The sequence below is a fragment of the Erpetoichthys calabaricus genome, chromosome 8 (assembly GCF_900747795.2).
Source record: "Erpetoichthys calabaricus chromosome 8, fErpCal1.3, whole genome shotgun sequence".
NCBI classification, from domain to species: domain Eukaryota; kingdom Metazoa; phylum Chordata; class Cladistia; order Polypteriformes; family Polypteridae; genus Erpetoichthys; species Erpetoichthys calabaricus.
In genome coordinates this window covers 66336085-66350295 of record NC_041401.2, presented here as the reverse complement: position 1 = coordinate 66350295, position 14211 = coordinate 66336085, and the positions used below count along the sequence as shown (strand labels likewise).

Here is a 14211-nt window from a genome sequence, read left to right as displayed (position 1 = left end):
GACGCCTCAGCAGTTCAGTTTAATGTCACTGAATAACAGTCTGCTCATGGGGAACAAACTCTTTATGAACAAGTCTGTCAGTGTCAAAAACATGATCACCATTGTCTCTTGAAAATCTGCCCAGGTGGCTTGGAGAATAAAAATTGACAAAGTCAACCCCACGATTGTAGAATAAACACTGGAAATACACACTCGATCAACTCAGCACAATGCCACTTGGAAGTCTGATTAACCACACTTGAGGCACACAATACCTGGCAGCATATTTGATAACTACACTCTATTCCTGTGCTATTGACTGATTCTGTGAATTTTTGGATCAACCTTTGTTTATATATATATATATTTTTTATTTCTACTTATTATCATCTATGGAAGAAACTGGCTTTTATGATTTTGACTATTTTACAGTCCTTGCTTTTCCTTTTTATTTATGCATTCTTGCATTTGTTTTCATATTGATGCAATATAAGTTGAAAATTAAGTATTTTTTGGTCTCTGCCAGGATAAATGTCAAGGAAGTTCTTTGTTTTCCTTGATTTCTAGAAAAGCTCATTATTAGACACTTGATTGACTTATTGTTCCAAAACAATATTATCCGAATGTTGCAAAATCACATTACCACACCTTGACATTTGAGAAGCCACAACTACTAAACTCTGGGCACACTGAAGCACCACAGCTGCTGACTTTCTGAAACCAGAGACTTTTCCACATTTGGTTTCTGACTTGTGCTTAAGGATCCAACTTTAACTATCTAGACAGGAAAAGTTGAGTTTGACAAAGAATGATGGTTAGAGTTAGTCAAGCCCAGTTTTACTCCTAAGTATCTTGGGCTTAACAAACCAGGGAAAATTACTGAATGGTGGTACCAAACACTGGCACATGAAAATAAGTTAATTGTTTTGTGGAACATTAAGGCCGAACCTTACAAAATGTTTATTCTATTGCCGTTATAATTGTTTTTATGATCATTTGATCTAGCTGGATGAAAGTTTCACATGACTTTTCAATTTCTGATTATCTTCCATTGTTGCTTACCTTTCTAGGAACTTAAAGTGACATACCGTAGATCAAGAACGGTCTGTTCAGGTGTTTAACCAATAGTGCACAGGGACAATAGTAAATGTAAGAAATTTATCATCAATAAGAGTTCACTGATTTTCTACAGTATATATTAGCTATACCTTGTGTTTCTTTCCATGTCCCTTTTTCAAAATATTCCTTTAAAATATGCATTATCCCCATTCTAATATAACACTCCAGGTGCTTTTATTCACAGAACCATTCATGATGCCTTAATTATTCCTGCTTTGTCTATCCACAGCTGTTGCTGCATTTCATTTTAAAAAGGTCTGTGGAATTGTCAGGCAGCTTTGAAGAAGTCACACTCCTTTCTGGCCGCAGCCTCACTGTTTGGCTCTCACACAGGACTGGCCCGTGTCACTGGTGATTAGGGTGGTTGCCTAGGGTGCATCTCTGTGGGGTGCTATAAGACAGTTTATGAGGTTGCCTAGGAAACAGATAAACTATACCCAGTTTTGGCAGAAAAAATGTTGAGGGAAGCACCCTGCACCTGGTAGGCAGTAATGGATCTATAGATGTACATGCATTTTGAGCAAGAAATTTTGAGATAACTCTGTAGGACTTGTCCAGGCAACATCAGTAATGACACATCAATTGTTTTTCTGTATAATATTATGTAGGGAATCAATTATCGTAGAAAGACCTGGACTTTGTGTACCTTTACTCCATCTCTTTCCTCTAATCTGCTCTGTTTCTCTTCACACTTTTCTCCTCAGCTTCCCACCCTCTCCTCTTATGGTGACTCCACTATCATTAAGATCTTGCACCATGTCCTTATCTTTTACAAAAATGTACTCCACACTAATGTCCTTCCTTCTATTCTTAACAAATTTTCAACTTCAACCACTCATGCTACCACCTTCACTGTTCAATCCAATGTTATAATCCTTTTGATGCGTCTTTTTATCCTCTTTGACCTTTATTTCCACCATCAGCTGTGCTCTTAATAAATCTTGTCCTCCCAACTTCAAGATCAGATAATGGCAAAGAGAGATTTGTTAGACAAAGTGGACATTTCCCATTTTGCTAGGGTTTTAGTGGTTTTAGAAGTCCCAAAGGACACTGCAAAGAGCCTAACAGAGATCTGAGGAAGGCAGCCACACACCATGAACAAAGGACCATGAAGCAAAAACCAGGAGTGCGCGCAGCGCAAGAACAGTCCTCCATTTGAACCTGGAGCAACATCATGCAACTCCACACAGCATCAGATATCATCCTTAAAGTCTTGGTATCATAAAACTGTTCATTTATGCCAGTATAACTTAGAACTCTAAATAGCCAGAAAGCAGCCAGCCTCTTACATGTTCGTCTGTCTCATCTGTATTATGTTGCCTCTTACAATGAGTACGCTGTAGTTACCTTCATATAAGTCTAACAGCTGGAAATCCCTCAAACAGAGAAAGATAAGGAAAATAAAGTGGAATGGAGTTTAAAAAGGCAATAGTGATAATTAAATAACTAACTGATTAACATTAATTAATCTATTCTTCTCCTCACATCATACATATTTTCCAGCTGTTTTTAAAAACTACTTCCAGTACTGTATCAAAAATAGCTTTTAGGTTCAGGTCTGGTACTTGAAGCTCCTGGGACCATCCTCCAAGCACTCCCTCATCAGCCCCAGGTGTCCCTCAATGGACCATGGATAAGTAAATCAGGGTCTTAAACATTTGCCATGCACTTTTATGCCCTGGAGCAACTGTCCTGTGGTATCCTGGTGGAGCATATTAAATATCCAGAAAAACCCCAGATCATAATTAATAGCAGGAAGCCATGAATAACTCAGACTGCCACTTTTTGAACTGAAGAACTTCTGCTACTAGGCCAACACTTCCCTACTGACTTGACAGTGGTGGAAATTCAATCTCAAGACTCAACTTTTGCCCCATAATGTGGTGACATTTTTGTGTTTAACTGAAGGATCAGCCAACCCACTCAACCCCAGAGGCACCCGCCCTGTGGCATCCTGGTGGAACATGTTACTCATTTTACCTGGCTGCATCCTATACCACCAGGCATCCTATACATTTTTTTTATTTTAGGTGTCAAATTGTACACTAAAGTGTACATAATTGCTTGCACCCCAGTCTTGAAAAGTCCCACCTCCATAGTATACTCTAACTATGCTGATGCAAAGTTCTATCATTCCTGTATATACATATATTATGTATACATACATGCATGTGCATGTGTACACGGAGTGATCATAATAATTATTGTATACATATCAGAATATTTATGTTAGCCTCCATCATGTTTTCAAGTTAACATTCTTTAATTTATCTGTCAGACTTGAAATTGCAAGGAAACAGCAAGCAGTTGTCAGGTTAAAAATGGGTGTGGAGATTTGCATTTTCCCTCGCCTGCTGCATTCGCCTGTTATCTGCAGGCAGCTGGTGATTGTATCATGCTTCGCTGCTTCCTGCCTTGATTCTCTCCCTATCTTCCTCTCTTTCCTTTCCCCTTATCCTTTATTAAATATGCCCCGTCTGCTAATTTTAGTGCATCTTTCCTTCACACCACCTCATTTCTTTTTTCTTGCCTTCAGTTATTATGCCTTTCTTTTAATTCAATTTGTTTTCAAAGGCTGGCATCAGAAAAATGCCTTCATGTCTATAATATAGAAAATGGGTGAATATATTAAAGGCATATTTGTACATAAAAAGAAACACTGAAAGGTCCATAATCAAGATAAATGGATTTTTTTTCAATTTCCAACAGAGATTTCCCTTTCTCCTTCAGAATAAACTTCATTCATAGCACACCTACGATATTCGAATAGAAAATGTAAATAAAACCAAAAAGTGCAGTAGTCCATATATTATTAATTCAGAACAAAATAATAACACAAAAAATAATAGATGGAAGATCCATGCTTTGGGTTGAAAAGATGAACTGTCTCTCTAAAGGATGACATTCACAGTGATACTGCACTAATTGGCACTAAAAGGGGCAGATCCGTGACTGGTCGCATCCCCAATAGAGTGACTTTCCTATGTAAAGGTGCTTCTACTTGGCCCGGGGGCTGATGTTAACAGGTATAGAATACAACCTGGGCAGAAAGAAATAGAAAGACAGCCTCTGCTTATTAGAGTCCTTTAAGAGAGCACCCTGTAAAAATACTCTGGTGGCCAGTTACAATTTTGGACATCCACCTGCAGCACAAAGGATTTGTTATTGGAATATTATGACTGCTTTTTTCCTGCACCATGTCATTCAGTCAAGCCTGCAGAGGACATATACTGGATGAAGTCCTGTAAGTGGCAGTTACCTGTTTCAGCTTGTCCAGCAGTAAAGGGATGCCTGCCAGGCGCTTGATAGCCCTTTGGTAGTCACGGTAACGGAGGACAAGTCGTACCATCTCAGGGTCTCGTGTGCTGACAGCTTCTTGGAGCACTAAGGGAGATAAAGAGAACAGAGATACCAATTTCTAGTAATGGGTTAAGGGTAGTGTGGTGCTGGCACTTTACCCTTGTTTTTTCATAATAGGTTTGCTCAAAATCTACTCTTTATTTACTGTTCAAACTTTTGAGGCAACTCAGGCCCCTGAAGAAGGGGCCTGAGTTGCCTCGAAAGCTTGCATATTGTAATCTTTTCAGTTAGCCAATAAAAGGTGTCATTTTGCTTGGCTTTTCTCTACATTCATAATGGCTAACATGGTACAACACTCTAGTACTACTTTACTGTTCAATCGAAACAGTACAAGGACATACACTAAGCAGATACCATATCTCTCAAACTAAAGCAAGAATGCACATCTTATTTACGTCTAATTTATGAACTAGTCAAGCATTCTTTTGTTTATATAGGGTCTGTGCATAATAAGGCTGTCAATAAAGCAAACAAGATACGAATCAAAACAAGATAAAAAAAAACTGCAATGCATAAAATTTTAAACCCATGGAGAAAAGCTGAATTTTTTTGAAACTACAGTCCACACCACAAGCATTCGATGACTTACAAGAAAGGTGACAATTACGTCACTATTAGTAGAAACAAGACGGCATGATGCTGTTCATTTTAGTTCAGTTGCCAGCCAGGTCAGTTATTTGTGCTCGGAGTGGGAGTGGGTGAGTGGGCTTTCTCCAGAACTTTAGTTCCTGGCAAAAATGTACAGGTTAGCAGAGGACTCCGCTGTGCAGCTCATACAATAATGTGTCAGAACACAGTGAGTGTCACATGAATGCACTGAAACATTCACACTGCTGTTGTCATTCAAATAAGTTTATAATGCTTGTAACGTTAAGGGCGGACTTCAGTGTAATGCACTGAAACCAGTGAGCAAGCCAGCTTTCACAAGGGACTTTTGGTTTAATATCAGGCATCATAACACTCACCTGATTTAAGATAAAGGACACTTCCATTAATGAAAGACTCCACCATCTTACTCTGCTGTTTTGTGCATGTTCATGTAAGTAACAAGCAGATCCTTCACCATAGCTGACACTGTCAGCATACCAAATGTTATTGCTTTTTTAGTATTTTACATTGAGCTGACAACTTTATCCAAGGTGACTTACAAGCTCAGGACACATTACAGATGTATACAACCGGAGTACAGGCAGGTTAAGTGACTTGCTCAGGGTCACACAATGAGTCCCACTTTATAGTCCAATGCTTTAGCTACTTCATCACAGTGTCTTCCAGTAGAAAATGCATTACACTCCAGTTGGGGAACTTTAGAGGCTTTTGAAAAGTCAAAGTGGAGTGTGCCTTGAAAGTCTTCTGTAAAACTCCAGACTGTTAGGAATATTCTGTTTTCCATTAGTCTGTTCACCTCTTCACATTCTTCAGCTGCAGTTTGATTCAGTTTGTTGACTTATTTAATTTAATTACAACAGCATTTACTGGACTTACTGTATATTTATTGTTGTAGTCTGTGGGACTTTTTCTTGATGGTATACTGGCATTGCTGCAGGTAGTATGTTTATTAATCACTTCAATATATTTAATTATCATATAACCACTATTGTTATAGCTGGTCTATTGAGTAAACTGCGATGTGTAAATAGGGCTTAAGGTGTGGAAGGACTTAGTGTTCGCCGTGCTCCATTATATAAATAGTGACCTAATTGCACACACTCATGGTGCATCCTGAAAATGAGGTGGTGTTTTCAGGGTCTGGTGTGGGATGTAGCACCTAACTTGTGTAATTTTAGCCCTGGCTGACTTATTGTCCTTGAGGCTTTTTGCCTGATCCTGGGTTACATTTGGGGCCTCCTACTGCACCACTGCTTACTTCTACAGTAGTGATAGAGGTGTTCAGGGAATTAAACAAACTTTATGATTTTATAAAGATTTTAGTGTCAGAAAATCTGGTAAGTCTTCAAGAACATGTTCTCACCACTCCATGTTCCTCTCACTCACCTATTAACTGCTGTGTTTTTAGATTTTCCTTTGCATTTTACTTTAAGGGTGAAATCTATTTTTATGTACTGTCAGTGGAGGTTAGATGCATATTCTAATTTTCAAGAAATAAGGTTTGTGCCACTATTTATCACGCATCTTAGAATCCTAACTAGCTGAAAATTCTCAGTGTGATACAATTTTAACGAAATAAAGCAAAATACAATAAATAAAGTACAAAAGAATTAATACATCAATCTAATAAAAAATACTTTAAAAATGAAAGAAATAGGCATTTACCACACACACTCTGCTCTCTCCTCAAGGATCCTCTTTGAGCTTCTTCAAATTATAAAATATTCCTCAAATTTACAGTGTGGGTATTTTTTCTACAATTCGCAGTGTCTGCAGTCACCTTGGAACACCCTGAGGTCTTCAAGTTTGCAGAAAATGTTGAGTGGCTCTCCTGGAGAGCAGAGTGTGTGCTTAGGCAGTTAACCCAACATTTCTCTGGTACAGGGAAAACCCCACATTGCCTGCATTTCATTCTGATAGACTTTAACAACAATAATTTTCAATTGTTTTTTAAGAAAGAAGCAGTGGGAACGTCCAAGAGAAGGCCTATATATGTGATGCAGGCTAGGCTGACATTATTGATTAATGTTTTATCACAATGAATAGGTTCCCTTACATGCTGTGTATCAAATATTAATCACAGGATACTCGTAGTTAAATCATGGGTTGATTTGGATACAATTGTCAACAACAGGAAAACCATGCTTTATTACTTTAAGTTGCTCCTCTAGTGCTTCTTTTTACATCACTATTAACAGTTGGACCCATTCTGCTCCCTAATTAATTTCTTATACTTTGATTTTGCTTAACTATACCCATCCCCTTCAAAAAGCATTTCACAATATCCTACATTATCTAACATGCATTTTTCAATACTCCAGCTCTCCTGATAATAACCTGTCATACAGTGCCACTGCTATGTTGTTTTGCACCCTAGGCCAAGCTTATTAGTGCACCAACCGACTCTTTGGTAGTTCACCTGTGTGGCTGGGTTTTTCCCTCCTTTATGATCTGCACCTTAGGTGAATGCCTAATTTGCGTTAATGGTGTCGTTGGCCCTGCTTTCATATTGTTTTATTTCAGCCAGGGTTCTTCCCTGGGATTCACTTGTTTTGTGTCCTTTATGTGTATTTTTGAATCATTCATTTATGTCAATATTACTTTTGTTAATTATTTCCTCTATTCCTGATACATGTGTTATGTTCCTTGTACTTTGTGGGGGGGGGGGGGGGGTCCCTAAGAAGAGGGGCCACTTGCCCATCACCACAACAGACTGCCCTCTGCTCTATAAAGGCCAGGTCAGTCCACAGTTCCTTACAATTCATTCTGAATGCACCTGGGAGTTGGTGAGTGTTTCTTTGTGATTAATTCTGTGCTTTTATGATGTAATGTATTTTTGACCTTTTTGCTCTGTTCTTCTGCAAGTGGTCCTCCAACTTGCAGGGAAATCATGGGGGTTGGTGGCAGGATTGGCACTCCAGCCACCGTAAAAAAAACTTCACACAGCCGTGAGACAACAGAAAGAACTCATTTCTGCTCTTCACGGGGGTAGCTCTCCTGTGGCTGCTTGCATCATGAAGGGGATTGGGCAAAGCCCTCGGGAGCCCCATCCTCGAAAGTGTCAGGCCTTTTGGGGATCAGAACTGGTCTGGTGCTGAGGTGTCACCCCGCTGCAATGCAGCACTTGGGTCCCAATTTGAGGCGGCCCATCCAGGTAGGTGTGTGGAACGTCTTGTCTCTCTGGCATGATGATCATCTTCCTCTGCTGTCGGAGGAACTGCGTAAACTCCGCATTTCAGTGGCAGCTCTTTCTGAGGCGCGCAGACTTGGGACTGGCCAGATTTCTGTAGGTGGATACACCTTTTATTGGTCTGGTCTCTATGATGTTGTCATACTCGAGGAGTAGCTGTTGCTGTAACGGATCAGCTTCTTCCAATGGTGTCCGATGTCACTCCTTTCAACGAGTGTATTATGAGACTCCTATTACAGCACTCCTTGGGTGCCTTGTCTGTTGTCTCAATATATGCTCCGACCACGGTGAGTGATATCTCGGTGAGGGAGACATTTTATTCGCATATTTAGTCCTCTGGTCATGGGTGACTTCAATGCAACCACTGATACTGACAGGGCTGGCTATGAGGATTGTGTTGGTCCCCATGGGCCTGGTGACCATGGTGAAAGTGGCTCCATGTTCCTTGACTTTGCAAAGGTTCAGGGGCTGCAAATCACTGGATTCTGTTTCTAGCACCCTGAGCCACATCATTGGACTTGGTACTCTAATACTGGTGGTGCGGTGAAGGAGATCGATCCCATCTTTGTAGGCAGACACTGGAGGCTCTTGCAAAACTGCAGGGTCTTCAGAAGCGCCCAGTTTATGAATTCTGACCACAGACTTGTTGGTACTCTGAAGATCCAGTTTAAGTCCAGTAGGTTACCACCTACTAGGAAAATGAGGCTGGACTTGGCCAGACTACAAGATCAGGCTATTTCTAATGAGTTTGTATGCAGTTTGTGTGAGGAACTTGCGGATTTGGGTGTGACTGCTGATCCTAATGTGATGTAGGAGACCTTCTGTGACAAAACCCTGAAGGTTCCTGAGGGTTGTGTTCACATTACTGGTGTTCCTAGAAGTAGGTGTTTCTTCTCACAGGACACCCTGGATATCATCAAGAGGAGTCGCAGCATATGGCTTGATGGCAACTCTGGTGTGTACCGGGAACTGAGAAGGATGGCTGCACGGGCTCTGAGGGCAGATAAGGAGGTGTTTGTTAGAGGAGTCTGTGAGCAAGCGACACACCATCTGTGGTCTAGCGACCCACGTCCTGCTTACAGAGGAATTGAAGCATTACGCACTTCTGAATCTGTTCCTCGGAGAGTCGCAGTCAGGGCAACTGATGGAGCGGTTTTTATGGATGACACTGCAGTTGGGCTGTGGGCTGGGTTGGGCTGGTTACTTTGAGCAGCTGTTCAAAGCTGATCCTCCAGCTAGGATGTTGGATATCTCTAGGTCCACAGTTCTTGAAATTGATCCACCAATTAGCTGTGAACCACCCAGTGTCACTGAGATTGTACAGGTGGTGAACCAAATAAGGGAGGGGAAGGCTGCAGAGATCTGTGGTATCCGGTGTGAACTTCTCCAGGCTGGTAGTAAGGTTGTCCTCCTGGCATTGCAAACAATCTTTGTTTCCATTTGGGAGATGGCATCATCCCAACTGACTGGAAAACGGGACTTGTCATCCCTATCTGGAAGGGGAAAGGTGATCACCTGGACTGCAGCAACTACAGGGGTATAACACCGCTCTCGGTGCCAGGTCAGGTCCTTGCTAGGGTCATCCTCAATAGGATCCGTGATCACTTGCTCTCCTACCAGCCACCGTAGCAGTCTGGTTTTACACCTAAGAAGTCTACCATCGACGACATCCTGGCACTGAGGGTTGTCATGTAGCGCAAATGTGAATATCTGCAGAGTTTCTTTGCAGCCTTTGTTGATTTTCATAAAGCATTCGACTTGGTTCACTGAGCTGCCCTGTGGGACATCCTGAAGGTTCGCGGGATCCCATCAAGGTTGCTGGATATTATGGCCAGCCTGTGCACTGGTACTGTGAGTGCTGTGCAGAGTGGAGGCAGAACCTCTGTGTTTTTTCTAGTTGATTCTGGGGTTTGTCAGGGGTGTGTTCTTGTTCCTACTCTGTTCAGTGCTTGCATGGACTGGGTGTTGGGCAAGGTCATGGGGTCCAGCGGTTTACTTACATCGGCAGTGACATTTATGTCTCTGGTGATTCTTCCTATGAAGTCACTAGACGGATTGGGAGAGCACGGGGGGTCATGAGGTTTCTGGAAAGGGGTGTGTGGCGCTCCCAATATCTGTGCAAAAGGACGAAGTTTCAAGTCATTAAAGTCCTGGTGGTTCCTGTCTTGCTATATGGACTGAGACAAACACTGGACTCTTTTAGTACTATGTCTCTTCGGAGAATCGTTGGGTAATGCTGGTTTGACTTTGTGTCGAATGAGCAGTTGCCCATGGAGTCCTGAATGAGGCACATTATCAGCATTGTGAGGGAGCGTCAGGTACAGCACTACGGTCATGTGACACGATTCCTCGAGGGTGATCCAGCTCGCAGGATCCTCATTGTTGAGGACCTGAGTGGCTGGACCAGGCCAAGGGGACACCCACGTAACACCTGGCTGCAGCAGATAGAGGGTCATTTCCGGAGGGTGGTACTTGACAGCATGTCTGCCTGGGGGGTTGCCAACCAGCATCCCAAGTTGTTTCTTCATGTGGTGGGTGTGGCAACACACTGTACCAGTGCATGCTCCCCGATCTGACCTGACCTGCTCTGTTCTTGACCACTCTTTGGATTTCACATTGGGATTTTGTTCACCTTCAATTGCCTTTGTTGTCAACTTCTTTTGCCTTTTATACTCCACAGAGCTTACATTTTGTTCAGAGCATTTTTTCAAGAATAAATCTTTTATTATTAAACATGTGTTTTGCTTGTTATTAACCATGTTTGGTGGATCCCCCCTGTAATGGTCATTTTTGAGATATTTCAGGACTTTTTACTGGGAAAAGTTCAGTTTTCATGACACATACTCCTTGCTCCTATTATTAGCAATTCTCTATCCACCTTTGTAAAAGGATAAATGTCTGTGTATCTGTGTGTCAGTCCAGTTACTATGTCTCTGTCATTCCAACAGATACCACATCATAAACATTTGTAGTAATAAAATTATTAAATGGGTCATTCCAATAAATAGCATATCACAAACATTAACACTCCTTTTACTAATCTTATACCAAATGGCATATAACAGTGACATTTGCATTGTATTTGTCATTCCAACACATGGCACATCACAACCATTTCTAGTAATGCATTTTATTACTACAAATGTTTGTGATGCACCATCTATTGGAATGACAAATGTAATGCACTTTATTGCTACATGCATTACAAAGTTCATTCCAATAGTTAGTGCATGGCAAACGTTAACCTGTGATAGTGCTGCTGCTTTGCAGTAAGGAGACTGTGGAAGATTGTGGGTTCGCTTCCCGGTTCCCCCCTGTGTGGATAGCGCTTTGAGTACTGAGAAAAGCGCTATATAAATGTAATGAATTATTGTATTATTATTATTTATGTCTACATTGATTACTTCTTAGAAGGGTAGCGCATCTAGTACAGTAATAACAACTTATGCCCATTCTTCATTTACAATTATGCAAGCACACCTAATATCCCCAAATAAGCTTCTCTCCACTCCATATATAAATTATACTAATAAGAATTAATTTCCTGAAATCCATACCTTTCATATATTTCATTGTTTCTCCCTTCAACTTGTCCTCATCTTCCCAGAGATTTCTCTTGTTCCCAATTACATACTGTCACTGTCCCCATACTGAGATTTGTCACGTGTATGCTAATTTTGTATGGTTGTGTTTTTTTTTCTCTGCCTTTGAAGATGCCTGGGTACTCTCTGTCTGCTAATCACACTTTATGCTTAATATCACGAGTGTGGATTAAAAGAATTTATCGTTATATACCTGTCCACCCATTCCGATTTTCTTTGCCTACATCTGCTCCATGTTTTAGCAGCACACATGCACATTCCACGTGTCCTAGTGTCACAGCAAGGTGTAAAGGAGTTCGACCCCGGGGGTCCAGTGCTTCAATATCCACCTGAAATAAAGTGAGACAGATAGAGATAATAAGAAGATGAGCATATTGGGTAATAAAACCAGTATGCCTAAACTTTTCCTGCATCCTTAAGATTGAAGACTTGGCTCCTTATCTTAGTGTTGCACTTAATATGGCTCATAGTGTGGCGTATGTGCTGAATATTCCTCATAACTGACTCATTCTGCAAATAAAAGGAAGTTGCTTAACCTGGCATTTGTCTGGTTATAAAAATTCACCCATCCATCCGTTTTCCTAACCCACTTATCCAGGGCAAGGTCGTGGGGCAACTGAAGCTTATCCCTGCAAGCATTTGGCATGAGGCAGGGACAATTCCTGGACAGGGAACTGGTGGTTGTAAAAATATTTTCTGTACTGTTGTCCTGTTGATGGTTGCAGTGCTATTACACTGAACAGGAGAGATCCCTGTCCACAGTGGGGTGGATGATCCAGCAGGGGCACACATTGTAAGCAGGTAGAAAACAGAAAGAAGAATGTAAGCTCCAGCAGGGACACCACACACATGTCATTATGCTAAATGATATGTGGTCCATAAAAATTACAGTGTTGGGGAGTGAGAGGGGGGCCCATCCTTGATAGAGTCCTATGCCCACATTAAAAACTTTACTATAATAATGTAAACACCACCCTCATCCTGAAAATGCAGGTAAAAAAACATGAAATGGCAGCCATGGAATTTCACACTCCTGTGACACTTCCCACAAAACATACTGGGCTCAGGGTCATAGGCCTTCTTCACATAGACAGGACTGGCAGACGCTCATGACAATAAATGATCCATAGTAAATAATGGAGCGACGACTCAACACTGAGAAAAAAAAATGATATAAACACAACACAAAATAGAGGAGTAAGAAATAAACTCAATGCTGAGTAGGACTGAGAGACGCACTCAATACTAAGTAGAAAATTAGCAGAAAAACTCAGACAGCCAAAAATTGAGAGTAGAAATTGATGTACGTATACTGTGGCAGGTAGCCGGGCAAGGAGAGGCCTGGAGAGACAAAGAGCAAGAGAGAAAGAGAAGTGGCTTAAAGAGGAGCCTGGACTTTGGGAGACTGTTGGGGTTTGTTTGTGTGACGGTGCACTTAAGAACTGTAATATAATAGTGTAAATAAACGTGTGGTGATGGCTGTAAATGTGTCTACCTGTCTGTGTCTGGGCCGCCTGTTTCACAACTGGTAAATTACTTTATTGCAGTGTTGAGTACTGAGAGGCATACTCATTACAGACTAGCAATGTTGCCTGGTTGACAGGTTTTTTCCCCCTATTGGGCTACATACAATATGTTCGGCATCCATGAGAAAAGATGGGAATTCAAGGGTTGTGGTTTTTTGGGCTAAATTGTGGCTATTTTTAACTGCCTCCTTCACCTTATTAGCACTTGTTTTATCCACCGGGGACACCCATCCTCTACCATTCACACATATGTTATCATTCTAAAATCTCTGAGGGGGACCGCTCCCCCCCAATATTTGATGGTATATATCCCATTCTATAACTCTCAGATCTTCAATCCATCATTCTCAGTGTGCTAGTTTTTTGCATCACTTTTTGATATTTGAACTGTCCTAGGGCTATACATTTTTAAAGACGTGGCAACCCTGCAGACTTAAAAACTAAGATGAAAAAATAAATACACAGTAATACAAAAGTAAATGTAACAAAGAGTAGAAAACGAAGTGAGACTTTCAACACACAGAAAAGAACTGAAAGACAAATGTAATGCAGAGTAGATGACTTACAGTCACATTCAAAACAAAGCAGAAAATCTCAGAGTAAAGTGAAAGACACCATCAGCAGAAAGTAAGGAACCTGGCGACATACTCAGTGCCAAACTGAAAACTTATGTAAACATTAAATAAAACTGTATAGCAAGTAGAAGACTTTCAGACACTGTCTATGCAAAGTATAGAAAACTGAGAAACACACTCGCTGCTGAATAAGTAAAACACAGAAAAACTCAAGTCACAGAAGAAGAACTAATGAAATACAGACTGAAGAA

General features: G+C 41.0%; 1 protein-coding gene and 1 long non-coding RNA gene across 3 annotated transcripts in view; one reads left to right on the top strand and one right to left on the bottom strand.

Annotated features, from left to right (window-relative positions):
* Positions 1–14211, bottom strand: part of ankrd13b (ankyrin repeat domain 13B) — a 169203-nt gene that overhangs the window by 51120 nt on the left and 103872 nt on the right. For both annotated transcript variants that reach the window (XM_028806670.2, XM_028806669.2), the window contains exons 2-3: positions 12053–12188; positions 4358–4482 (exon numbers count right to left, since the gene is read on the bottom strand). In XM_028806670.2, coding sequence (XP_028662503.1) covers positions 4358–4482; positions 12053–12188 — 261 coding nt within the window. The remainder of the gene's footprint in view (positions 1–4357; positions 4483–12052; positions 12189–14211) is intronic.
* The window catches only part of LOC114655578 (uncharacterized), a 79564-nt gene that overhangs the window by 40547 nt on the left and 24806 nt on the right, over positions 1–14211 (top strand). The window lies entirely within an intron of this gene.